At 44.4% G+C, this 27,878-nt stretch overlaps 1 protein-coding gene across 2 annotated transcripts in view; it reads right to left on the reverse strand.

The window, feature by feature from the left end:
• Positions 1-27,878, reverse strand: part of Atp7b (ATPase copper transporting beta) — a 73,425-nt gene that overhangs the window by 30,994 nt on the left and 14,553 nt on the right. For both annotated transcript variants that reach the window (XM_052751782.1, XM_052751780.1), the window contains exon 2: positions 2,430-3,681. In XM_052751782.1, coding sequence (XP_052607742.1) covers positions 2,430-3,681 — 1,252 coding nt within the window. The remainder of the gene's footprint in view (positions 1-2,429; positions 3,682-27,878) is intronic.

The raw sequence follows: 27,878 nt of genomic DNA on the forward strand, positions 1-27,878 counted from the left end.
TCCATGGTCATTTCCCTTTAGCTGTCAATAACCTGACTGTACCATTGAAAGAGTAAGCCTTACCCAAAACAGTTTATCCTGAGCCTATTCAATAGTTCTTTGGAGTACAAGATTTACTGTTCTGTTATTATCTTTATTGACTTTGTTTAAACATACACACACACACACACACACACACACACACACACACACACACACCCCACATTCTTTCCAGGGTGTGGAGAACAGGACATGGTGAGAAAACAAAACAGCCCTTGGTACAGAGAACAAAGCGTGTGGCCTCTGCACTTCACACGCTGCACCTGCCGGGGTGGGGGCTGGGGCTGGGTACAGAGGGGAGCCAGGAAAGTATCCCAGGAGAGCAGTGGTCAGAGGACATGCAGTATAGGAAACAAGTCCAGAGGCCCTGGCTGCTACTGGGACTTTGCCCGGGTGCTCTGTAAGTAGCTCCAAGGACCAGCACAGACCCACAAAGAGCAGCAGCAGGTTCCGGGCAAAAGGCTCAGTGGCCACTATGTTCTAGCCCAACGTAGAGACCAGGCAGGGAACTAAGGCGTTTCACAACGTCACCACTCACACAACTGTCCCCTCAGCAAATACGCCTGCTGGCTATAGTCCCCACTCAGTAGACTGAGGTTAGGATTGCTTAAGCCCGAAGTGTGTGACACTAGCCTGGGCAACAAAAGGGGAGGGGGACGGAGGCAGGGATGGAGAAGGGAGGGAGGGATAGGAAGAAAAGAACCACAAGTACCCTGTCCTTCCTCATCTTAGGCCTCTGGTACATGCTACCTCTGTCCCCACTCTGCATACCCCATCTACTGAAAGTCTCCTCAACCTCCCAATGAAGGCTGGGCTCCTATTTTCCTTGTGTGTAGAGGACTGCCAGCCTCTCCCTAGCTCACTGTGACAGAAGCTGCTCAACTTGGCTTCCACAGCCTCTCAAGCTAATATAAGAGGCTGCCCTCTCCTCCAGCTGCCCTCTGGAAAATGCTACTTGCGTTCTCAACCCTACGTAGTTCATCTCACTCACTTGTCCTCCAGCACTCCCTCACTTCCTCTAGATCCCCAGCTCCACACTGTCCTTCAGCATCAGGGAAGAGTTCATACCAGGCTCGGCTTCTCCTCCAGGGCTGTTTCCCATCATACACGGCCCTCATTCTGACCCAAGCCTGGTGGCTCTGACCTCTGACTTCCTGATGTTCTGGGTCAAGAACCAGCCTCCGGTCCTGCTCAGGTCACTCTGCATTCCTCTAAAGTTCCTCCCAAAGCACCGACTCCACTGCCCAAGGCACTTCCGACACTCTCAGAGCCTTCCTTCGCTATCTCCCACTTCCCACCATCCACGATCCTGGAAAAAAACACAGCCTGGACACACAGATCAAGCAGTAGTTCAACTCCTCCACAGCCTGCTATCACAAGGAAGCTCTCAGATGGACTTTCTCCTACAGCAGCCCCACAGCTAGCACAGGCCCTGACCACATGGTATGCAGAGGCATTCAACTGATGCTGCAGTGCTGGGTGGGAAGGAGGAGCACGGGAGGCTGAAACTCAGGAAGCTCCACCTGATAATGGGCCATCTCAAAACGGGACTCCTTCCTTGTGAGCCTCATCACACCCACCCTTCCATCAAGACTCTGTCTAAGAGCCATCAAAGAAAGCAGAAATAGTCATTGTAAAATCCTCCCCTTAATTTCTACTTCAAACAGACAACCCCTTAGTTGCTGCAAGTTTTGAGGTTCCGGGTTTTGAGGCTTTGTTTGGTTTTTTGAGATGGGGACTAATGTAGCCGAGACAAGGCTTGAACTTGCCATCTAGTTGAGGAAGCCCTTGTCCCTGATCCTCCTGCCTCCACCATCCCCATAAAGTCTGAAATGCAATGTGCCAGGAATGTAATGTGCCACAGTGCATGGCATTTTGTTTTTCAGACAGGGTCTTGCTCCTTGGCCTAGACTGTCCTTGAAGACATGTCCTACTGCATCAGTTTTTTGTTTGTTTGTTTTGGTGGTCTCTCAGCCTCTTAAGCACTGGTTATAGGCATGTGCCATAAGACTAAATAATGTTTTATTGCTTTTACTTTGCTTTGTGTAGTAGAGAAATCTTCAGAGAAAGTAACAACTGTTCCTTCAGTAAGAGAAGAGTCTAATGGTCCTACAATGATGGTTTCTAGAATGCACACTCAGAATTCTCTAGAAAAGGAGCCCAAATCAAGAGTCTATCATTTGAGCATCTGCTGTGTGAGAGGCAGCAACTGGAAATTGCATTTCCACTGTCCTGCTACTAACAATGACAAATGAGCAAAGGTTAACAAACCTGGCTATAACTACCGACGTGTGAGGCAGTGACAGGGCCCACCTGTCCAACCACCCAAAAACTGCTGAGACATCAAGAGAGGACCCCAGACATGCTTCAAACATGTATCGATGACATACCAGAATTCACTGACGCCTCAAATCCCATGTCTTCTACAGCCACTCGGAGTTCATCTGAGCTAACTATTGAGGGATCATAAAGAACTCTTGCAGTCCCTTCGGCCACAGAGATGGATACTTGCCGCACACCTTTCTGCTGGGACAGCATGCCTTCGATGGGCTGAACAGACGATGTGTCAGTAATGCCAGTGATGGTGAGCACCGCAGTACTGCATGGGCCCTGCTCCTGGTGTCTCTGGGAGGAGCCAGGGGAGGGAAAACTGGAAGACCCACTCTGGGGCTCATCCCCCTCTACCCCATCATCCCCCTCTGCTCCATCGGGAAGAGACACTTTAAAGCGCCCAGGCGGTAGTGCCTCAATGGCCGTTTTTAGGAACAAGGGGGTGACACAGGAAGGGTCATACTGAATTTGGGCAGTTTTGTTCTCCAAGGACACTCGAATATTTTGAACTCCTGGGAGTTGGCCTATATTTCCTTCAATATTCAAAACACATGATTTACAGCGCATCCCATCTATTCTCAGTTGAAGGGTGGCCATGTGGCTCCCTTGGTGCCCCAGGGTCTCAGAGTTATTGGAATTCTGGTTAAGAGAAACTACTGGTCTCTTTAGGTTAACGCTTTCCAACTTGTCTATATCAATCGGTCCCAGCCTTAGGGGAGCTGTTCTGTTCTTGATGGCAGCTTCAAATCCCATGTCACAGATGTGGTCCCTGAGGTCTTCAGGTTGAATGAGGTAAGGCTGGTATGTGATGACTGCCTCTTGGTTGCTGAGGGAGACTTTGATCCTCACAACCCCTTGCAGTTTCCGGATCTTGCCTTCGATGGAGCCGACACAGGACTGACAGGTCATGCCCTCTACCCGGAGCTTAACCACTGCATCCTGGACTGGGGAGGACCTGGAAGGCCAGGAGGCAGCCTTTCCTTCTGCAGCACTGGCCTCGAAGCCCATGTCCTCGATCTGAAGGCAAATCTGCTGTAGGTTCGTGACTGAGGGCACGTATTTCACAGTGGCGCTGCCTTGCTCCAGAGAAACCTTAATGTGCACAACGCCTTTCAGACTAGAGATTCTGTCTTCGATGGACCTGACACAAGAATGACAAGTCATGCCCAGGATGCTAACCACGCCGGTGGTGGCTGGGGATGAGGGGCGGCTGCTGTCCAGACCCCCTTCGTAGCCAACATTGTCAAAGGCGAACCTCTGTTTCATTGCGTGCTCCCAGGGACGTGCAGGCAAGGCACGTTTAGATGAGACCTAACAGAAAAGGAAAAAGCGATTTTATCCTTAAAACCAAGTATTTTCCATAGGGATACCACATTTGCACTGCCAGTTCCATAAGCACCCACTGCCTGAGGAAGAGTCATGAGCCCCTCCCCTAGGCTCCTGAAGATTGACTGTGAATTCTATAACTCTGCAGACGGTCTGCTCCTGGGCTTAGAAATCCTGTTTAACCTGAGCGGAGCTGGAACTACTCCTGAAACCCTGTTTGAAGATCAACAGTAAGCTGCCTAAAGACCAAACGTTAAGCCCACACAGCTGATAAGCCACCTGACGAAGTTGTGGTAACCGGAAACACAGCTGGAAACGAGAGAGAGACAAGATTTTCACGGCAGGCGGCCCAGGGCTACACGGCTTGCACTAGGGAACAGCAGCAGGGTGAGCCCACTAGATCTTCCCTACAGGCTCCACCCCCAACCCCTACACCCAGCCTTGGTCCCACAGCCAGTGCCCCAGCCTCGTCTGGTCAGCCCTAGTTTGTGCTGCCACCAACCTCCAGGCGTCGGTCAGGGCACATACCTGCGCAGCTGCCCAGACCCCTCCTCCTCCCACCTGATCTCATCCCCTTCCCGAGCTATATCCAACTTCCAGGCCCAGTCTGGCCCCATATGTCTTGCACTGGGATTCACCCTGGTGAGTTTACCAGCTGCTCCCTTCCACATGCCTTCCTCAATCCCCAGATCTAACCCAGGTCCAAATCCAGTGCTGCCTCCTAGTCTGATCCCAGCCCAGCCACCCTCAACCTCCAGACCTGGACTAGAATACACATCCTGTGCACCAATCCACCCCCTGTGCCCACCTGACTTAATCCCACCCACACCATATTTAAACTTTAAGATGAACCCAGCCCAAACATCCTGTGCTGTGTCCCAGCATACTCTGTCCATATCAGAACCAGAACTAACAAAAGTCTACATACCCAGGTCTCACGACAAAAACACAAATATGAAAAATCAATCCAGTATTCCAGCTGCCCCCAAATCCACCAGTCCTAGAGAAATGTTCTCCAATAAGGATTACCTAGAAGAACTGGTGATGAACTGCAAGACACAGAATTTAAAATAAGCATAAACTTCAAAGAATTCAAAACTCACCCCCAGTGACACACTTCTTCCAACAAGCCATACCCACTAACCTTCGCAAACAGTTCCACCAAACCCAGACCAAGCATTCAAATATGAGTCTATGGGGGTAGGAGGTCATTCTCATTTCAAATCACTGCAAAGATAGAACTGAAAAATCTCAATATCTCAACCAGAAAACTCAAGGGACAGCCTTACAAGTAGAATGGATCAAGCAGAATATAAAATATCAGGGTTTGAAGATAAAGTAGAGGATCAAGACTGAACACACAAGCAAAGAATATGAAGGGAAAAAAATTAAAGCAGGGGGAAGGGACATGCAAGACACTATGAAAAGACTAAACCTTCAAAACAGTCACAAGTGAAGGAGAAGAATCTCGGGCCAATGGCATAGCCCAGATCTTCACAAAGATCTTTGAAGAAAACTTTCCCAAACTAAGGAAAGACACACCCACTCATACAGATACAAGAAGTACAAATAAACACTAAATAGACAGGCCCCAAAAAGAAAATCCCCACAGCAGCACCAAGTATGCAGAACAAGGAAAATGCAAAAGAAAAAACACATGTCATACATTAAGGAAAAGCCAGAGTAAGAGCTGATTTCTCAATGCAAACTTTGAAAGCCAAGAACTGCCCAGAGCAATGCATTACAAGTTCTAAAAGCCCACAACTGCCAGCCTAGACTATTATACCCAGCAAAACTATCTGCCATAGTTGAAGGAAAAGGAAAGCTTGCCGTGCTACAAACAGACTAAAAGAATTCACATCCAGCAGACCGAGCCTACACAAAATAAGGAAAGCACCACTTAAGACAGGAGAGGGGAATGAGCACAGCCAAGAGCATGGAGAAAGAAAACAAAGGAAGCTGTAATTACTGAAACACACAGTACAACTGAGAACACAGACAGCCTGACTTCAGTAAACACAGACTCCAGTAATAACTGTAAACAGTAATAGTCTCAACTCTCCAAACCAAAGACACAGGCTGACAAAAGGGATTAAGGGGAAAAAAATCCACCTTTTTGCTGTCTACAAGAAACTCAGCTTTAAAGACAGGTACAAACCTTAAAATGAAAGGGTAGAAAAAGTATTCCAATCAGTAAGACCAGGAAGCAAGCAAGTGTCGCTATCCTAGTAGCTGACAAAACAGACATCAAATAAATAAAACTAATCAGAAGAGATGAAAATGAGAAAACTTCATTCTAATCAAGGGAACAATTAGCCAAGAAGATATTACAATTCAAAACATAGACACAACAGACTCTGAGGTACTCAATTTCATAGAAACTGTACTACTGGATTTAAAGATACAAATTAAAATCCAATCCATTAACAGTAGATGATTCCAATAGCCCACTTTCTCCAACAGTCAGGCCATCTGGACAAAAAATAAAGAGAAACATCAGAATTAATTCACACCATACATTAAATAGACTTACAGATATTCACAGAATATTCCACCCAAACACCAAAGACTACACATTCTACTCGGCAGCACAAGACAGCTTCCCTAAAACAGACCACATCCTGAGACAAAAAAGCAAATTTTACAAATTCAAAGACTGAAATCCCTCCTCCTATCCTGTCTGCCCACAATGTAATAAAATTTAAAAATTGACAGCCAACAAATTTCTAGTAAATACACAACTTGTGGAGATTAGACAACTCATTACTTACATCATCTTTACTTGTGCTGGACCTATACTCAACACCATCCACTCTCCTGCTCAGTGTATAAGGGCCCAATCAAGTTACAGTGGCATCTGGGACTCAGACTCATTTCATTTCAGACCCCAGGAGTGTGTCATCATTCTTAAAAACTCTCAAGAACTTCATTCCAGTGAAATGTCCAACTCTGGGCAACAATCCAGAGTAGCCCTGCCCCATTTAGACCTACCATGTGGGCAATAGCCCTTCTATAATCAAATACAGCCCTTCTGCTTACCTTCTAAAAATTTTCAAACAAATGGGCCTCAGATTGTATCTTAATGTCTCCTGCTTCATTCAATTTTCTATTCGGATCTGGCCTCAATATTCACTTGATAACCAAAACCCCTGGCCTGAATTGGGTACATTCGGCTCCACAACATTCCCTACAACCCTTCTACTTCTGACTGTCTGTTAGGCCACCATGCTCCTTGACTCCTCTCTGCCTGGGGACACCAAGTGACCCACACAGGAATCACCCTTATTCCACAACAAAGATGCATACCCCTCACCACACACCTTTAATTCATGATCTTCCTCTTCCTGCTACGAAAGGGGTGGGGGGTGGAATCTGTATCTTTTCTTTTCTGTATTCATTTCTTCAAATGTGGCCTTCTCACACCAAACTCACTGTGAGAAGCTGTGAAAGTGAAGTCTGAATTGCCTTAGAAACTCCAAGATACTGAAGATGGCAGAGTTATGGGATACCTGCCAAAGAAAGAAAGCTGCAGACTGGGTGTGGAACCAGCCCAAGAGAAAGAAGTATGTTGCAGTCAACATAGCTGAGTTGGAAAAGTGAAGAGCATCTCCATCAGACATGGAGATACAGAGTTTGGAGTTGGCCCAACTGGTTTTCAGACTTGCTTTGATCCAGTATTTTTCTTCACTATGCTCCCTTTTCTCCCTTTTGGAATAGTAATGCATAATCTATCTATCTGATTGTATGTTAGAAGTATATGACCTGCTTTTTAATTTTGATTTTACAGGGGGTTAGAGTTAAGAGACTGACATGAGTCTCAGAAGAGACTTTGAACTTAGGGCTTTTAAACAGTATTGAGATTGTGATAGATTATGGGGACTTTTTGAAGAGTTGGCCCAGCCATGGTGTCTCTTCACAGCAAAAGAACACCAAGACAATAAACAACACCTGAGTAGATGCATTAGATGCATCTAGTTCTTAGATGGACGCTCCTCTAAGGGGCACAAAAGAGCTGACTGATTATGCTATTATACAACCCATAGATCCAAGCCAGGCAGTGGTGGCTCACACCTTTAATCCCAGCACTTGGGAGACAGAGGCAGGCAGATCTCTGTGAATTAGTTCCAGGACAGCCAGGGCTACAAAGAGAACCCCTGTCTTGAAAAACTAAATAAATAAATAAACAAACAAACAAATAAATAAATAAACAAACTCATAGCTCCAAACACACAAAGCCATGTGTTATAGCATATCACTCATACCCCATCCCCAACTTCCTAACAGGCTGAATTCATAGCCCTCACTACAGCTCTCCTACTGGCTAAATATACCATAGTCAGCCTATACACAGACTCTAAATATATAAGCAATATGATATACTCTGATACAGACATCTTGTGGGAATGAGGCTTCCTCACCCAATGTAACACTCTAATTCAAAATGGCACTTTTATACACAAATTCTTACAAGCAGCCTAGAAGTCAATACTAGACAATATCATTCACTTCAAGCGACAGTCAAATTCTGGGTGTCTCCACCACTAATTGCTTGGCTGACAAATATGCTAAACAATCCCCCACACATTCATTCACCCTTCCAAAAACTAACACTCTTCCCTGACTACTCCAGCAGAGCAAAACAAAATCACTTCACAAGATGACTACTGGGATGGGTCATGGTGCTATCAAAATCAACTGCTAATCTTACCCAAGGCTCTCAAACAGAACACCTTTTCAGCTCTACATAATCCCCTCCACCCAGGACCTCCAGCACTCACTCAGTTCCTGGGAACATGGGATTACCTATCCCCACAGGACAAACAACTGTTACAATAGGTCTCCTCTGTTTGCAAAAACCAGTCAAACCACTAACCCCAACTCTGCCTTTCCCAACCCATCAGGTAGGCTGGGCTCTCCCAGCTTCTGGCTGACAGGTAGATTTAACTCAAGTGCCTCTGTCTAGAAAGTACACATTATCTTCTTGTTCTACTAGACACATTTACAGGATAAGGTGAAGCCTTTCCCACCACCAACCCACCAACAAAAAAGCCACTACAGTTCCAAGAGTCACCACCACAGACATAATAATACTCAGTTTGGGCCTCTCCTGTTCTCTGTAATAGACAGTGGCCCCAAATTTATCTCCAAATGTCTAACCACATTCTTTAACATCAAATGGAACCTACACATCCCATACCATTCCCAATCCTCTGGTAAAGTAGAACACATGAACTGTATACTAAAAGAGTCTCTAACAAACTATCCATACACTTATATTTAGAGTGGACCAAATTTATCACATTGGTCCTCTAAAGGTCTGCTCCCTCCTACGTAAGTTCATAAGCCCAAGTGCCTTTCAATTTTTAGAAGACAGGTCCCTTGTAACACTGGGATTGCCAGCTCCTTCCATTCAACACTTGAGAAAGCCTTTGGACCAACATGGACCAAACACTCCCACACCCCCTACTTGGCCTAAACCTACATCTTGAGGCTGGACAATGGGTGTATCTCAGTACTCCACACATCCCGAATACCCTACAATGAAAATGGAATGGGCAATTCAAAGTCATACTCACTACCTCCACAGTAGCAAAACTCCAAGGGCTCCCTGCCTGGAAATCAGGAATAAGACAGGGCTGTCCACTGTCTCAACTCCTTTTCAATATTGTGCTCAAAGCACTATCTGGAGCAATAAGGCATGAAAGGAAAATTAAAATACCAAGAGAAAAAGAATAAGTCAAACTATCATTATATGCAGATGATATGGCATACACAAGAAACCCAAAAAATCCCACCAAAAAACTTCTAGAAAAGATAAAAGTTTCAATGAAATGGCAGGATACAAAATCAGCTTACAAAACTCAGTAGCCCTTCTATTCACCAACAACCGACACACCGAGAAAGAGATCATGGCAACACTCCCATTTATAATAGCATCAATGATGATGAAGTATCTTCAAATAAACTTCACAAAGGAGGAGAAAGACATCTACAGTAAAAACTTTAAATCTTAGAAGATGAGCGATTGAGGAAAATACTAGAAAATGGGAAGACATTCCGTGCCAATGAATTACAATCAACATTATGAAAATGATGCAACCTCAAACAAAATCCCCATCTCATTCAAAACAGAAAAAACTATCCTAAAATTCATATGGAACCACAAAAGACCCCCAGAGGTCAAAACCATCCTGAACAAAAAGAGCAAAGCCAGAGGGATTACAATTCCAGACTTCAAAATATATTATAGAGCCATAATAATAAAAATAATATGATACTAGTACAAAATTTCAGATTTCCTCTTACCCTAGTCAGAATGGCAAAGATCAACTAATGAACCTACAGCAAATACTGGAGAGGATGTGGAGAAAGGGAACCGTCATTCAGTGTTGGTGGAATTGAAAACTGGTACGGCTGCTTTCAAAACCACTGTGGAAACCCTCAAAAGCTAAAAACAAATCTACCATATGACCCAGCTGTACCACTCCCTGGCGTATGTCCAAGAGATGGGAAGTCTTACTCCACAGATACTTGCTTGGTCATGTCCACTGCTGCTCTCTCTATTCACAATAACTAGGAAACAGAAACTACTTAAATGCTCTTCAACTGTTTAATGAATAACTAAAATGCGGTACATATATACAATGGAATACTGAAAAGAAAGGAGAAATCATGAACTTTGCACATATATGGATGGAACTAGAAAAGATCATGAGTGAGGTGATTAAGACCCAGAAAGACAAACATCATATGTTCTGTCTCATCAGAGGCTCCTAGCTCCCAATCTTCAGATGTGGTAACTACAGAAACCAGGATAGTAAAAAGGGACAATGGTGGGGGAGAGGCCTAGAGAGGGAAGTAGCAGAAAACAAAGGATAAGGAGGGAGAAATGGGAAAAATAAGGAGGCTTTAATTGGGGCAAAGCGTGGAAGGCCAATACAGGAGAGGGAGGAAGGAAGGATAAATGACACAAAGGGTGTTGGAAAAAGACATAGGAATCACATTATTTATCATATATCTAAAATTACACATAATGTACATATGTGTATACATATGTAGTTTAAATGAGGTTATACTGACTGATAACGCTCCCTGCAAGAACCATAGATTTTTCAACAAAAACACCAGTACCAGGTGTGAGAAACTTCCTTTCAGGTTGTTGGTGAACAGAGTCCAAGAGAGTCCCCCCAAAACACAGGCTGTTGCTTTTGCCCTTGTTTTCCCCCTAGAGGTGAAGGTAAGTCTATGGCTAAAGACATCATGCACTTCAGACACAGGACCTGGAGGGTCAGAGCTGGATCTGCCCTGAACCTCTCCTCCCTGAGAACTAGCTTTCAAGGTAGCAGAAAGTGCTACGACACTGCTACTGGAGGACAGCAACCGACAGACTACCCAGCTGTGACACCTATGAGGCACAACAGTGACCAGCATGCCAAGATAGCCCTAAGAGTACAACACCAAAAGACACGCTAACATGAAAGGGGACCCTCACAGTCATAGTGGTTCAAACCTGTCACCTCAGTAACTGGGAAGCTCAAGTGGGAGGGTCGCGAGTTCCAGTCCAGCCTGGGCAACACAGCATGGCCTCATCTCAAAAGAAAAGCATGGGGGACTGGGGGGATGGCTCAGCAGTTAAAAGCACTGGCTGCTCTTTCATGGGACCCAGGTTCGGTTCTCAGCATTCACACGGCCACTCACAACCATCCCAACTCCAAGTCCTAAAGATCTAACACCCTCTGCTCACATCTGCAGGCACATGATACACAAGACATATAAGCAGGCAAAATACCCATACACATAAAATATAAATAAAGGTCAAAAACATTTTTTTAAAGAAAAGAATAGGCTGCTCCCTGACATCAGTGGAACCTCTCTGGAGGACAATCCAGCGATACTGACTAAAATAACAAAATCACATAGGTTAGACTCCGCAACTCAGTGTAAAATGAAGTACCTAGAGCAACAGAGACATTAAATTCCACAAAAGTAGAAACAGCACATTTCTATCGATGAGTCTGGTGAAGTAAGGTATTATATAGCCATGCAGAAAAGTGCCACACAGCTCTTGAAATGAATTGGGCAGCACTGCACATACTGATACAGACTGATACCTACCATGCTATGCAGTGAAAAAGAGGAGGTACAGAATATGGAGTGTTTCACGTTGAGGTTCTCTATTGCTATACAACTCAAACGTAACGGCTGGGAATGACAGCTCGGTTTTTCACCGTGGATGAGAGTCGGCAGCCGGAGCTCATCCCTGCCCCACATACCACCATGTGCAATGGCCTGAATGGGGCTGGGGAAGATGACCGTTCATTCGTCACATGCCTGCTAACCTGAGCCCAGCTGCCCGCTGGCAGGTCAGCTGAGACTGTGGGCATCGCTGTTTGGTTCGCAATGCAGCTTTTCCTCACGACTAGGTACTGGATCTCATGGGTAGGGGACCCTGAGTTCTGGAAGGGGGTGTCAGAATAGTAAGCATTCCCAGAGAGCAAGTCTCAATATGTATGCACTATCAATATTCCCACTGGCCAGTGTCAGTCCCAGTCAAACAAAGTTGGGATGGAAGGGAACTAACACAGGTCTTGAATAAAAGTAAAGCAGTATCTGTGAGACAAGAGACTGTTACTCAAGTGGATTATCCTTAAGGAAATGCCTCAGAAACCAATATGGTATGAAGGAGATGGGGGCAGCTGAGGTCACATGGCAGGGATGCAAGGAAGTCATTTTTACTACACAATTTATATGCAGTGCACAAAATTACCATTCTAAACACTAATTAATTTAAAAGTTAGAACAATATGAGCACAACATAGGCCCAGAATGGAGACTTGATTGTGCTTGGCAATGATTCAACACTGATTCAATTTAAAAAAAGAAAAAAGTTCAGAAGAAAAATTAAGACTCGATTTAAGAACATTTACTTCCATATTGTATCACAGAAAGTAGAAACTACCTCTTGGCAATATAACCCTTCAGCCATCTAGTGTGTTGGAGAAAGGAAGCTCTGTAGATTTTCTCTACACCCACCCTCTGTAAATGTAACGGTCTTATTAAATAAGAAACACAGAGCCAAAAGCAGAGTTAAAAGCCCAAGAGGTCAGAGCAGTAGCTAAGAGCTGAGACTAAAACCGCCTTCTTACCCTTCACTGCCACTGCCGTCCTTCCCCTCAGAGAGAGACTACTTTCTGTGTGTCTGTATTTTCATTGCCTTTCTGTTCTGCCTTCTCATTGGTTCTAAACCCAACCATATGACCTCCTCATCACTGCCTGTCTATACAGACCTCAAGGTCTCTATGGTTGGTCTTGAGATTAAAGGCGTGTGTCACCATGCTGGCTATGTCCTTGAACACACAGACTTTGCCTGCCATGTGATCGGGATTAAGGTTGTGTGCTACCACTGCCAGACTTATGCTAAATGGCTTGCTATTAGCTCTGACCCCCAGGCAACTTTATTTACTAACATACAAATAAAATCACATTTGAGCACAAATAAAATATCACCATAACCCTCCACGCCGGTCCCAGCTCTGCCTACAATACACCAATGCCAAGGCCAACACATGGGCTCTCAAGCTCTGAGCAGCTGACTCGACATGTTCCCGGCAGAAGGATTTGCGGAAGTGTTAGAAGCTGTTTGTCAGTGACAGACAATACTCAGTACCCACCCGCTTCGAGACAGGCAGGTCTTCTACAACAGGCATTCATGAGACAAAGCTTTTCAAACAACACTTATGAAACACTTGGCCATCAAGAATCATCGCCACATTCTTCCGCCGCAGTACTGAATGAACGAACCTGGGGCCTCCTGTGTGTGTGAGCATCCTACCCAAACCACACCTCAGCAAGAACAATCTGGTGACAGTTATGCAGTGTTTGGAGAGCTTTTAGTATAGACATATGATGTGTACATGCTCTTAATTCCATTCTTTAATGCAATGTTTGTAGAGAGAAGAAAAAGGAACCCTCCTACTGAGTTTTATACTTAAAATCAACACAGGTTTAGCTTGAAAGGTCTGTCAAACAATCCTGGAACTAGACAGAGGCTGGGGTTGAAACTGTGTCCATGGAAAGGCCTGTGGAAGCCTTTACTTATCTCATTCCAGCGAAGGAGAATATCTCTTTGAGAACATTTGGGAGCTTTTGCTGCAGATCCTACACCAATTTGAAGGAAAACATTTGCTAGCTCTTGACTGAATCTTTTATGGTTTGTTTGTTTTTATGTTGTTTGTAACAGGGTGTCTCTATAGCCCAGAAACACGGTCACTCTGAGCAGGTTATAGATGTGATGCTTTGCTCAGTCTCTCCTCAGAATTCTCTGGTTATCACACTCAAAAGGACAGAGGACAGAAATGGTTGCCAGACTCACAGCAGCTCACACAGGGCTCAGGGTGTGGCTCAGCAGCAGAGTGAATACTCAGCATCCAGGAGAGGAACAGAGGAGAAGAGAGGAAGGAAAAATGGATCTCATCTAAATCATCCCAGGCATACAGATGGATAGATGTCAATCTCTAATATTCCCACTGTGGAAGAACTGATGTCTCTATGTTGAATACTGTAAATATACAGGAATATATATACACCTATTCGTTAGGACATACCTTCTGAGGTTATCTTCAAGTATTAGAGAATAATGTTCTTAAATATATATTTTGAAACGTTTAAATTTTTAATTTAAAAGACAAGTGTTACTTTGTGTGTGTGTGTGTGTGTGTGTGTGTGTTGTTTTGTGTGTACATGTGTACATGTATATATACAGCATGCTTCCCTCTGCATGTGCATGAAGAGGTCACTGAGCCTCAAGGATCTTCCTCTATCGTTCTCCTTACTTTTGAGACAGTCTCTCACTGAACCTGGAGCTTGCCTTTCAGCCGTCCAGAGAGCCCCCAGGATTTGCCTGTCCTCACCCCAGTGCTGGGGTTATAGTACACATCTTACCCAGTTCTACACGGGTGCCGAGAATCTAAGCTTAGGTCCTTAGGCTTGCACAGTAAATAGCCACTAAGACATCTCCCTAGCAAGAGTGAGTAAAATTGATAAATAAAATTAACAAACTTCTCTCTACATAGATATATGTATCTACCTATATAGATACATAATACCACAATGTTATATTTATTATAATATATATTATAACATTGAAAATAATATTATATATATATAAAACATTATTAACAAAACTAATTCACAAAATAAAAATTCTAATACAGTGGTACCCTCTCCAAATGGCACTTCACACTGTCTCAGTGGGATTAGAGGCAGACAGGGCACCTGCAGCAGCCTGATAAATCCCCTTAATCTCTTAGGTACTTAGACACAGGCAAAACCAGATCCTTGGCCATAGTGCAAAACAGAAGTCCCATACAAGCTGACCTAAAGCCGAGTCTAGTGTAAAAACACCAAGGTGCTCGTGGAAAGAATGAAGCACAGGGCGTGGGCTCCTCAGAGGAGTCAAGTGTCTTGGCATTTGCCATACGCACCACCTTTCTCAAGTCACATCTCAAAGCGTAGCTAACAGCCTTTCCCTTTCTTTTTTCTCTTTTTAAAAATTAAAACAAATCAAAACAAAACCTCTCACGCCTAGGCCAGAATCTGAGGAGAGGAGGGAGTTTACTGATTTGGACAAACTGGCTGGCCAGAGGGCCCCAGGGATCCTCCTGTCTGACTTGCCCGCACTGGGATGTGCCCAGCTTTTTATATGGATGCTGGGGTCTAACTCAGGTCCTCGTGCTGGCGTGGCAGGCATTTTATCAGCTGACTCCCCAGCCCCATCCTTTTCTTTGAATAAATGAAATGACAGGGTGATTTTAGAGGTGCCCTAGATAGCATTACAGTCTGATTTTCTAAAAAATAGGACTGTACAAAGGGGTGAGGACATGTTCTTTGACTACAAGGGGTTTCTGATGAGATTCCTAGAAAACAGAAGGTTTTTGGCTGAGGAGGGAGAAAGAAAGGCCTTACACAAATGTCAATCGTGCTGGAATCCTTGATTCTCAGCATGCAGGTAAGAGGCTTTTAACCAGACGCTGGTGAAGGGCTCCGCATTCTTCCCACATCACGTCATCTTCCCTTCCTATCCTGCCTCACAGCTTCCTCCTGCACAACTTATATCAACCATTTCACAGAATTCCACTGCTTCTAACTATTTCTGTTGTAACAACTACTCCATCAGACACATGACTTTTCTGCTTTGGAATGTGTATTTTCTCCAATAACACTTCACTTTAAAGAAGAGTGGTTTTCCCTACCAAACATTGAAAGCTTAACTGATAAGTTAATCACTATCAAGTAACTGTAAAAGTCTTACATTTAAAAGAAGAAGTTAGAATAAAGTAATCTAATTGAAAAACCACAAGGTGGGGCTGGAGAGATGATTTGGTGGTTAAGAGTGTGTACTGCTCTTTCAAAGGGCTGGAGTTCGATTCCCAGTACCCATGTCAAGGGCCTGTATTTCACAAGTGCCTATAATGCCAGCTCCAGAACATCTGATGCCCTCTCCTGGCCTATGCCTGAACTTGCAAGCATTGTGCATACCTACATAGATACACATGATTAAAAATAAAAACCAAGCAATATCATTATGTAAAAGGGCTAAATGGAATATGAAAAACACATAACCAACTCATTGGAAGGAATGTCAACACTGACGTTAACTGATATATTTACACTATATGACAGAAATCAATAGACTCAGAGTTATTTTGTTGCTAGACTGTCAAATGATTCTCATATTTGATGAAATAATGTATTTTATTATTACAAAAAAAAACTATCCTATAATGCAGTGGTCCTTAACCTTCCCAATGCTGTGACCCTTTAATACAGTTCCTCAGGTTGTAGTGACCCCCCACCACCAACCATGTTTTTGTTGCTATTTCATAACTGTAATTTTGCTTCTGTTATGAATCATAATGTAAATATCTGCGCTTTCTGATGGGGTCGTGACCCACAGATTGAGAACCACTGCAAAGGAATGCAGTTCTTTCTACAGGGAATCATAGGTAGGACCAGCTTCTTGTAAAACAGATACAGATCTTTAAAAACTTCACTGGGAGTCTAGTGTAATGTCTATAGCAACATTACTGAATAAATGCAGGAAGGGCACTCACTACTCCAACAGTCTTCAGAAAAAGAAAATGCAAGTGGTTTACAAAGCCATTTTAAAAGTAGTGAGATCTCAAGTACAAAGATAGTAAGATAAGAAACCACTTTCCACCAACAGGCTGCCATTTTAAAGCTTAATGATGCCACAAGCAACAGCATACAGAAACAATTCACAACCACTGCTTACAGAAAGGTAAGCGTATACCTTTTTGGAAAGCAGTTATCAAACAGGTAATAGTTATCAAAATGTTATATGCTCATTGCCTCTTTCCTAGATCCCAGAACATTTCCTCTGAGACTCTGAGAATTTCATTCTATAGATATAAGATTAGATGAGAACGATCAATTTCACATTTAAATGTTAAACATTTGGAAACCAACTAAAAGTGAGGTAGACAATTTGCTACATACAACCCACCTACAGAAAGCTGTGTCATGATTTTCAAATGGGCAAATGTATATAAAAAGACATCCACAGTGGCTAAGAGAGAAGAGTTACAGAAAAGCACCGTGTGTGTGTGTGTGTGTGTGTGTGTGTGTGTGTGTGTGTGTGTGTGTGTGTGATATTACCCCAGAAACCCCAGCACTTTCAGCAGAGAAGCAGGAAGAACACGGGCTAGTCCGGACTACCTCTCAAAGACAAAATTCTGAATCCTATTTTCCAAAAATGTAAGGAATGTGAGTTCAACCCAGTGGTACACTATACCAGGAGTTTAGCTCAGAGGGACAGTGCATGCCTACTATCCACGCTTGCCTAATATGCTTGAGGATCTGGGTTCCATCATCAACACAGCAAATATTTAATTAACTGACTAATCAATTGAAATGGTAAATCCATAACCTAACACTCTTATAACCTGTTGTAGAACATTATTTTAAGATGTGTTACATTTGTTTATGCTTTGGAACATTTGCTGTAATGATGCAAAGATGTGTTGCATTCTTTTATGTTGCATTTGTTTAACTCTGTGAGGCTGTGTTACTGGGCCCGTCTAGAACACCTGAGCATGAGAATCTGAATTTGACCCCAGCACACGCATTTTCAAAAAGCATGGCACCACACACAGCTACAATCCCAGCACCAGTGAGATGGAGGTAGAAGGGATCCCCGGGGCATGCAGCCAGCTAGTCTAGCCTGATTGGTGAGCTCCAGGTTCAGTGAGACCTTGTTTCAAAACATAAGGTGGGGAGTGACTGAGGAAGGTACCAGACATTGACACACACACACACACACACACACACACACACACACACACACGCTCTCACACACTCTCTTTCTCTCTCTCTCACACACACACACTTTCAAACACACTTACTTACACACACACACATGCTCTCACACATACACACATGCACATACTCTCTTCTCTCTCTCTCTCACACACACACCCACACACTCTCACACACTCTTTCTCTCTCTCACACACACACACTTTCAAACACACACACACATGCTCTCGCACATAAACACATGCACACACTCACTCTCTTCTCTCTCTCACACACACACACACACACACACACACGCTTTCTCTCAAACACACTCACTTACACACACACATGTTCTCACACATACACACATGCACATACTCTCTTCTCTCTCTCTCTCTCTCTCTCTCTCTCTCTCTCTCTCTCTCTCTCTCTCACACACACACACACACACACACACACACACACACACACACACAAAATGGAGTTGTAACTGTGCTCAGTCAACGCTGGTGCTAGCTCAGTCTTACTCAGTCGGCACTAAACACACAGCTCAAGAACGACAAGTTCTATATAAAAGCCTTGATTTCCATTTACAGAACTCCACAGAGTGCTTTCACAGTCGTATGAGGCAGGATCCCTCACCCAGCTTTGAAATGAGAAATCTGATGCTGAGCCTCCAACTTGCCTGTCCAGGTCCAACAGCCTATAATGAAATGTGAGTGCCTACTAACTAAGGTTTCTTCATCAGCTTCTCTTCAGAGGGGGCCGCTACCCTAGCCAGGTTCAGGGGAATCCCTCAGCCCAAGAGATTAGCACTGACCATTACAATGCGGCACAGCCCAGACCTCAGAGGCTGAGTTTACAAAGTCTGGGAGTCTGAAGCATTTCTCCCAAGAAAATGTTTACTGTTCTTCTATCCTAAACACTTAGCTAACAACATAAATGTCAGCTATGAGTCGCGTACACCAGCAACACAGGAGACATCAGAATAAACACTTTGTTTTTCTTTAGAGTTCTAAAAGATTGAACAGTTTGCCTGCCTGTTTACTGTAGTTTAAGAGCTACAAAATGAAAACTGAACAGTGACTCTCTCTGGAAAGCAAAGTACCTGAAATACACTGAGCATGAGTTTACATCTGGACTGTCTAAGACCTACCCAAATGAGGCAATTTCACACATCCCTCCCCACGAAGAAACTCAGAAAGACTCTCTTGGAATTGTCTACAAATTCATCAAAAATGAAAAGCAATTAAAAATTCAGGGATGGGGGAAGGTCATCCTGGGGATTCAACCCAGGGTCCCATTAATTTATACCTACTAAGCCTCATCTCTGGTCTTAAAAAAATAATAATATTTTAAAAATAAATATCTCAGAGCGTCCTGGTCCTGGCTAAAGAGATGGGAAAATATAGAATCTTTAAGTAAAACTGTTGCTGTTATTAAATATCCAAGTACAATAGGTCCTTAGCATTTGCCAATTTCTCTCTCTCTCTCTCTCTCTCTCTCTCTCTCTCTCTCTCTCTCTCTCTCTCTGTGTGTGTGTGTGTGTGTGTGTCACACAGCCACAAAATTTGGTTTGGGGATTTTCAGTGAGTGAACATCATGCTAGGCATGGTGGGTGGTGGCGACCCTGTAACCGTAGTACTTGGGACACTGGAGCAGAAGGATTGCTGTAAGTTCAAGGGCTACACCGTGAGATTTTGGCCAGTCTGGGCTACAAGAGTAAGATCCCATATAAAAACTAAACAAACAACAACAATAAAACAACAAAAACGAACAACAGAAAAACTCCTAAAAGGGGGAAGGGGTTTTAATGAAGACTTCTCTTTGTCTCTAACTAGTAGATGACTTCAGAATGACTTTTCCCGATACCTGCCTATTCAAGAAAAAAATCCCATGTAGATCATCAACCAGTCCCATTAGGAAACGCCATTAAAACCACCACTCTTAAAAAACCCTGTACTGCCCCCCCCCCCCCGCCGCCCCTTGAGTAAAAATGACCTTTAGCATAACAAAACTTAAATTTATTTGCTTAAGAAAAGCAGCTTCCCTTTGAAGCCACATTTTTAAAGAATTTTATCTGAGAAATTGAGATCAGCAAAATAAGGAACATCGTTTATAAAAAAGAGGAAGAAACAGGAAGTATGAACGGGGACAGAGCACTTGTATAGCATGCTTCGTCACAAAGAAGTCACAAATAAACAGAAGTAAAGGAAGAGCCATTTGTCTACCTTGTAGTTGGGAAAGCTTATGCTGAACGAAATCTCCTGAAAATATAAAGCAACAAGACCCAAACTTCACACTCCCATCTCCACCCCAACACCTCAGACTTGACTCCTGTCACTAAGACACACACACACACACACACACACACACACACACACACACACACACACACACACACACACACACACACCCTGACAAGCCTCTCCCCATAGGAGACCCGGAGCTACCTCCAGGTGCAAACTTAGTCCTGGTCCCCAGAGCCTCAGCTGGTCTTCTGATGCACTGACCTGGAAACTCCTTTCCAGGGTTCTAGGTAAAACACCTGGCGGCAATTCTTCCTCCCGCTGGGGAGAGTCTTTCTCCTCCGAAGACTCCAGTCTGGCCAAGCTCCCGACCCCAGAGCTCCTCCTGAAAGAGCACTTCTTGTGCACGGACAGCAATGTCACCTGCGGGTTACTCAGAGTTGCCAGGAAAGATTGCTCCGGGTTCAGATGCACCTTGCCCTTAGCTTTCTCCATCGCCAGGTCCATCGTCGCTCCTTCCCTTCCCACTAATGCAGTTCAGCCTCACCACACTTCTGGTAGTGTGAGGAAAATGCTTTCAAAAGGTCTTGCTCATTAGCAGGGACAGGCGCCCTTCCCAGCTGGGTGAACTGCAGGCAGGGAGAGGCAGTTTTCAGTCTGCAGCCAGCTCAGGAACTTGCACACATCGCATGCCGTCGCCGAGTGCCTATTTGCTTATTTTCTCTCCACCCAACCCAATTGGCAGCCTCTCATTCAGCACAGGTGTGGGCTACTGTGGGCCCCAGCACAAAATCCATACACAGTCCTGAACAGTCTGGAGCCCAGCACCTACTCATCTCCCAAAGCCAGGCACGGCTTCCTTTTGGCCACCTCTACTCCTAGAAACCTGGCTTGAGACAAAAGTGATGGGCCACTTCCTCGTGGTGCCAAGCTGCAAAGGTTTTCCTGGAATAATTTCAGTGGCCTCTCCCAGAACTCCAGCACTGGCAGAGGGCAGCCTACTGAGGAAGCGAAGTATTTCCCAGAGGACATGACTTGCATTCCCAAACAAGTGTTAGAAAGCTCCATGTTTCCTTCAGCCTTGCTTTCCCTTGACTTCAATAAGAGCTGACTGCAGCACAATCTCACGGCTAACAAGGCGCATTCATCCTTTATACTGGCACAATCGGCAGGAACTAATCCATAATTCAGGCTTCTCAGGCTACCTGCTGTTCCACCTGAGGATTACCAGACAGAGACAGAACCGTGTGGAAATCCAGGCAGTTGCCCTCTGTCAGGCAGGGCAGTCTTTCCCATCCCCCACTGACCCAGTCAGAGTCTGAAAGGAAGGTGACTCCATGGGAGGAAAACTCAGACAGACACTGATCCTGGTAACACCTACTGTTGGTGTGGAAGGTGCACAGTGCAGAGTGAACTGAATCAGCGTGTAAAGCATCCACTTTGCTCATTTCTGCATTACTCCTCACAGCTGAATGCATCACGCTCAGGTCACTGGAACATGTATTTGGAACCCATGCCCTTCTGGGAGCACACAATGACACCTCTCTTGAGGTCTACCTGAAAATGACTTCAAGAACTCTGGACCAAGAGATCTGCCCTTGGGCTAGTGGTAGCTCAAGGATAGAGCTCAAGCAACCAACCCTATAACCAGCTCAACAACCAACCCAACAACCAGCCCAATAACCAACCAACCCAACAACCAGCCCAATAACCAACCAACCCAACAACCAACCAACCCAACAACCAACCAACCCAACAGCTAGCCTAACAACCAACCAACCCAACAACTAGCCTAACAACCAACCAACCCAACAACCATCAAGAAGTCTGTTTTCTTTGAGGGAAAGCAAGCCTACCAGTGGTCCACTTGCCAAAGGCATTCACTGTTCTTTCCCTCCCATAAGGATCTGACATTGTTATAACTTGTGAAGCATGTTCAGTCAGTCAACTCTTCCAAACTATGTATGCATTTTGTTTTTATCTCCCAAATACGGTCAAAACGAAAACAGAGCCTGCCTCAATTTCCAAGAAACACTGACCAAGCCAGGACCCAACAATGGAAAGACAAGTAGGACACCAAGGGCTTGGGCTCCCAGCCTTCCTGCCAGAGCCCAACACTGCAGCAGCTGAGACAACTCAGACTCTCCCTAGCTAGTGGCCCTATTTCCTGGTGGGATGTCAGGTTCCTGCAAGCTTGCTGACCCTTGAATTTGGTGTACTGGACAAACTGAAGTTTATCTCTTTAACCCATTAGACTATTGCAAAATTTTAGACATTTTGGTAGAAATCATCTCAAGAAGTATCATTTCTTTTAGAACATGAATTATTAAAGTTTTAGCATTTCCTTAGTGATATAAGATTATTACAAATACAAATGCTTCAGCATTGTGACTGGGAATATATACTTGGATTCAACCTGACTTGACTGCAGCCATCTTGAGTCAAAACCACCATGATTCTATCCTGGTTGGTTTCCCAAAAATAATTCCCTGCAAATAGTAAAAACCGTTATAGTGCTATGGAACTCTATAACCAGACCCTGACCTGGGGATGTGCCTGACATCATTGATACTAGCTTGAGATCAATCAGATATACTTGAAATGGATGCAGTCACTTCTGACTTGACTATACTGTGTTTGGGGGTGGGGGTGGGGGGCGTTAAAGGATCAAAGCTAGAGACTGAAGTAGGCTAAACTGTGTCTACACTGTGCTATGAGCTCTGACCCCGACCGCTGGGATCCACTAGTGTTGCTGCCACCCTCGACCTTACTTTTGTAAGACCCTGATACACTGCACTCTATGCAACCCCATATGTTCAGCCGTCTCACAGTACCTTATGACTGATCCTCATCTTCAAGGACCAGATTTTTCAGAAAGATGGCTAAAGTATGCTGGGATTTATACCCTAGATGCTTTTAAATAGTTCATTCTGTTAACTCATGAAACATGGGAAATGTAAATGCTTTCTTGTCCAAAGTGTCTCCGAGATAATCACCCAGATCCAGAACACAACCAGAAAAGTGAGCTAGGGTCAGTTTGGGAAGGACATAAAGGAAGGGTAGACCTTGTCTTGGAGATGATGGTAAATCACCAGGAGGATTCTGTTGTCGCTGCTGCAGGCATGGATGTATGCCTGAGTGTTTGAGCTTTTGTTTTTACTTTTTATTGCTGTGGTACTAAGGTAGATCCCAGGACCTCCTGCATAGTGGGCAAGCACACCTGGAAGAATTTTTAAGCAAAAGACTTACAAAACTGTAATATATTTGTGATGTGGAAATACAGTTCTATTAGAACATGAAGATGGGGGGGGGGGCAATTACAGGAACAGGTCACTTCTTGAACCAGAAGATCTATCTAGTCCAAACTCCTCTTTCATCACCCCCTCACATCTGACCCCAGTCCTCTCTCTCAGTCCCATCTCCCAGACTACTCTGACTCAGCCTCCTCTCTTCCAAGTTGTCTCTGTCCTGTTGGAATTCCAACAGTGCTGAGGTCAACACTATCTGCACATTATTCATCCTGTACAGCAAGAACAGAGCATGCACTTGGAGAGACAGAAGAAACTCCTTATTTATAAGAGGCTGCATGCAACCCAAGCTCACACTTTGAAAAGGTCCTGCCACTTTCATAGGTCTAGGAACAGGGTTGCTCTTTGAGTCTCGTGTCCACCAAAAGGAATTTCCATCAGGTGTGTTTACAGGAACAGACATTTTGTACAGAGAGATGTTCTGCAGGTAGCAATAAAAGTAAGTAAATATTTATCAGAGTTATGGGACTTCAATGTGGTCGAATTGGGGAGAAGGACAAAGCGAACGGCCCAAAGCATCTTCCCAATGTGGCCACACTAACTCAATCTCCTTTTTCTGATTTTCACTTTTAATTTGGCTCTTTTAATTGGCCTCTTGAAAACAGGTGGCCAGACCTGACTGGGTGCACAGGTTGTGACCCCACTCCTACCCCCCATCTCCCCGCCCCCAGTTCGATAACATTAGTAGTTATTAGGGCATACAAACTTTGGCAGGTACAAGGACATCTTTCTCAGCAAACAGGATCTACAATGTGACCTTTACTGAGATAGCTGTGGGAACTACTCCTGCAGGGTAGTGTTTCTTTTTCCCAGCAAAAGAAGCATAGGGGTCTCAACAAGCAGGCAGAAATCAGCATACTTCAGTAAAACCAACTCAGTCTACTTCTACATAACCCTCTGGCTACTAGGCAAAGATTTCTAGGAAGCTATTATAACAGAGTAATAATTTGGTTTTATTAGAGGTTTATGTAATTATATAAATAGTCTCATCATCTCCTGTCCATTATCTTTCCAAGAAGCTCAGTGCTCTTTGTCCACTCACTCTGCAAACTGATTCTCCACTCCTGCTTCTCCTGCCTAGTAGGTGCTCAGTTCTGAGAAATGGCTAAGCGCTGGAACACGAGGCTCTTCCATCTATGGTAATGAACAAACATCAGTGTGAGGTAAGTCAGTTTAAATATATTTAAACAACTGAGTTGAGCTGTATGTACAAAGAAGGGTGTGCTTTCTCACCTAGAATTCTTAGGGGTTTGGGTTCGTTTTTCTTTTTGATAGGGTCTTACTATAGCCCCAGCTGGCCTCAAACTTGTGGCAATCCTCCTGCCTCTGCTTTCTAAGTGCCAGTATTATAGACATGTCTCACCGTGCCTAGAAGTTCTACCTAGAACTGCATGGTGATTTTCTGTCCCCTTCATACAAATCTAAGGGCAAATTGTTCTCTTATTCATTCCTTCTAGAACAACAGGTCTTCAAAGTGTCTTCTTGCACCCATGTATTTATTGTGCAAATTTTGCTGTTACCTAAAACAAAATACACACACACACACACACACACACACACACACACACACACACACACACATATGCCACACACACCCTTTGCTGTCCCAAACAACTATTTTGCAAGCTGAGAAGCCTGGGCCCCAAAAGCAGATGGGCAGCTCATGTTTCCATGAGCCCCTAGGACAAAAGGGCCCTGTTCGGGGGAGGGACAGCTGGCGAAGAAAACATTTCAGCACTCAAAAAGATTACCAGCTCAACCCGGTGGAGCCTCCAAGAAAGACCCTGGGGCGGGCCAGGCCAGCCCACTAAGGAACAAGAAGAGTCTCAGATTCTATGACAGGACAGGAAGGCAGAATCTGACACTAAGCTGCACGCTGGACACAGAGGCCTGGAAGTTTCCCACACTGAGAATATCTGGTCAGTACAAACACTACGTTCACCACAGCTAAGGGCCCACTGCTCATCCACCCTGCATGCCAGAACACAGACCAGCATGACTGAAAGCCAAGTGTTAAGTGTACACACAGCATAAGATCTCAAAAATCTTTCTCTGGGGTCTAGCCCTGTAAACCTTGCCTGACCCTCTCATCTATGTACCCTGGAAAACTTGCCAGATCTAACCCAGGTCCCACATCTAGTGTCCCAGCCTACTCTGGCCACCCCTGCCTACACCACAACTAGTTTCTAGGTTTCTGTCATGACCTGCTCTGCCTATCCCCTAACTCACAAGTTCACCCCATACCACACAAAACCTCTGCACCCAGCCATATCTGACCCCATACTCCAGGCTGGAACTGGGAACTGGGAACTAGCAACTGGGACATGCGTACTATACGCTAACCCAGCTCCATCTGTCCATCTGATTTCATTCCACCTAAGCCATTTCCAACATGCTCACATATGCTCTCTTCCAGGTCCAACATGCTCACATGTGCTCCCTTCTGTCCCAAGCTGCCCTGTCCATATCAGACACAGAACATAAGAAGGCCACATGCCCAGATCTCATGGCAAAAATGCAAACAACATGAAAGATCAAGCCAGTATCTCCCACCAAAAATCCACCAGTCCTGTAGAAATGCTGTTCATGAGAATTAACTATATGAGCCCCAGGGCACAGCATTTTAAAGAACGATCATGAACTTCATTGAAGAATTCAAGGAGTGTAGAGAAGACACAAAGAAACAACTCAATGGAACTAAGGAGAAAGAGTTTAAGAATAAACTCCTGAGTGATGATCAACAAACAGTGAACAGCCGGGCGTGGTGATGCACCTCCCCGCACTTGGAAGTAGAGGTAGACAGATCAGGGGAAGTGCTGTGGGATGGTCTGTATGGCAAATGTGTTGCTGATTGGTCAATAAATAAAACACTGATTGGCCATTGGCTAGGCAGGAAGTGTAGGCGGGACAAGGAGGAGAATAAAGCTGGGAAGTGGAAGGCTGAGTCAGAGAGACAGTGCCAGCCACCACGATGAGAAACAGCATGTGAAGATGCCGGTAAGCCACGAGCCATGTGGCAGGGTACAGATTAATGGAAATGGATTAATTGAAGCTGTAAGAACAGTTAGCAAGAAGCCTGCCATGGCCATACAGTTTGAAACCAATATAAGTCTCTGTGTTTACTTGGTCGGGTCTGAGAGGCTGTGGGACTGGCAGGTGAGAGAGTTTGTCCTGACTGTGGGCCAGGCAGGAAAACTCTAGCTACACAGATCTGTGAGTTCAAGGCCAGCCTGGTCTACATAGTAAGTTCCAGGACAGTCCAGGCTGCACAATACTGAGATCTGCGATTTTGTCAAAAAAGGAGAAGAAAAAGGAAAAGAAAACAGGACAGGAAAGGGTGGGGGAGAAAGCACAGACAAACATGAGGCTGATGGAAATGATGAAGACATCCTGGGCTAGAGAAGCAAATTCAATAAAGACCCAGAAACACTGAGGAAGACCAGCCGAAATGAAGATGGAACTGGAAAACCCGACTAGAAAACCTAAGGCACAGCCTTACAGGAAAATGGATCAAGAGAAGACAGAACATTAGGACTTGAAGATAAAGTAGACAATCTAGACCAAATAAGCAAGGAATACAAAAAAATCATTCAAAAGAGAGGGGGGGAAAAAAAGGTAAGAAACATACATAAAATGTGGGACAGCATTAAAAAAAAAAAAACTTTGAATTATAGGCACAGATGAGAGAAAATAGACAAGTAGACTAATGGAAGAAAATCTAAGACCAAAACATAAAGTACACTTAACTTTAGCAACTTAATATTTGACAAAAATGCCAAAAATATATGCTGGAGAAAAGAAAGCATCTTCAGCAAATGGTGCTGGGAAACCTGGCTGTCCATATGCCCAAGAAATTAGACCCGTATCTATCACCTTGCATGAAAACTAACTCCAAATGGATCAAAGACCTCAACGTGAAACCTCCAACACTGAAACTACTGGAAGAAAACATTGTCAGTACCCTCCATAACACAGGTGTAGGAAAAGGACTTTCTGAATAGGAGTCCGTTTGTCTTAAGAATTAATGCCAACTGAGCTGGCTTCCTGGAGCCCATTACCTATGGTGGGACGCCTTGCTCAGCCTTGGTGCCGGGAGAGGACTTGGTCCTGCCTCAACTGAATGTACCAGGCTCTGCTGAATTCCCATGGGAGGCCTTATTACCCTTTCGGAGGAGGGGGTTGGGGGAGGGGGGAGGACTGGGGGGGAGTGGGAGGAGGGATAAGTGGGGGATCTGTGGTTAGTATGTAAAATGAATTATATTTTATAATAAATTTTAAAAAATTATTATAAAAAAATTAAAATAAA

Source organism: Peromyscus californicus, unplaced genomic scaffold (assembly GCF_007827085.1).
Source record: "Peromyscus californicus insignis strain IS unplaced genomic scaffold, ASM782708v3 Scaffold_23__1_contigs__length_62951481, whole genome shotgun sequence".
Taxonomy (NCBI): domain Eukaryota; kingdom Metazoa; phylum Chordata; class Mammalia; order Rodentia; family Cricetidae; genus Peromyscus; species Peromyscus californicus.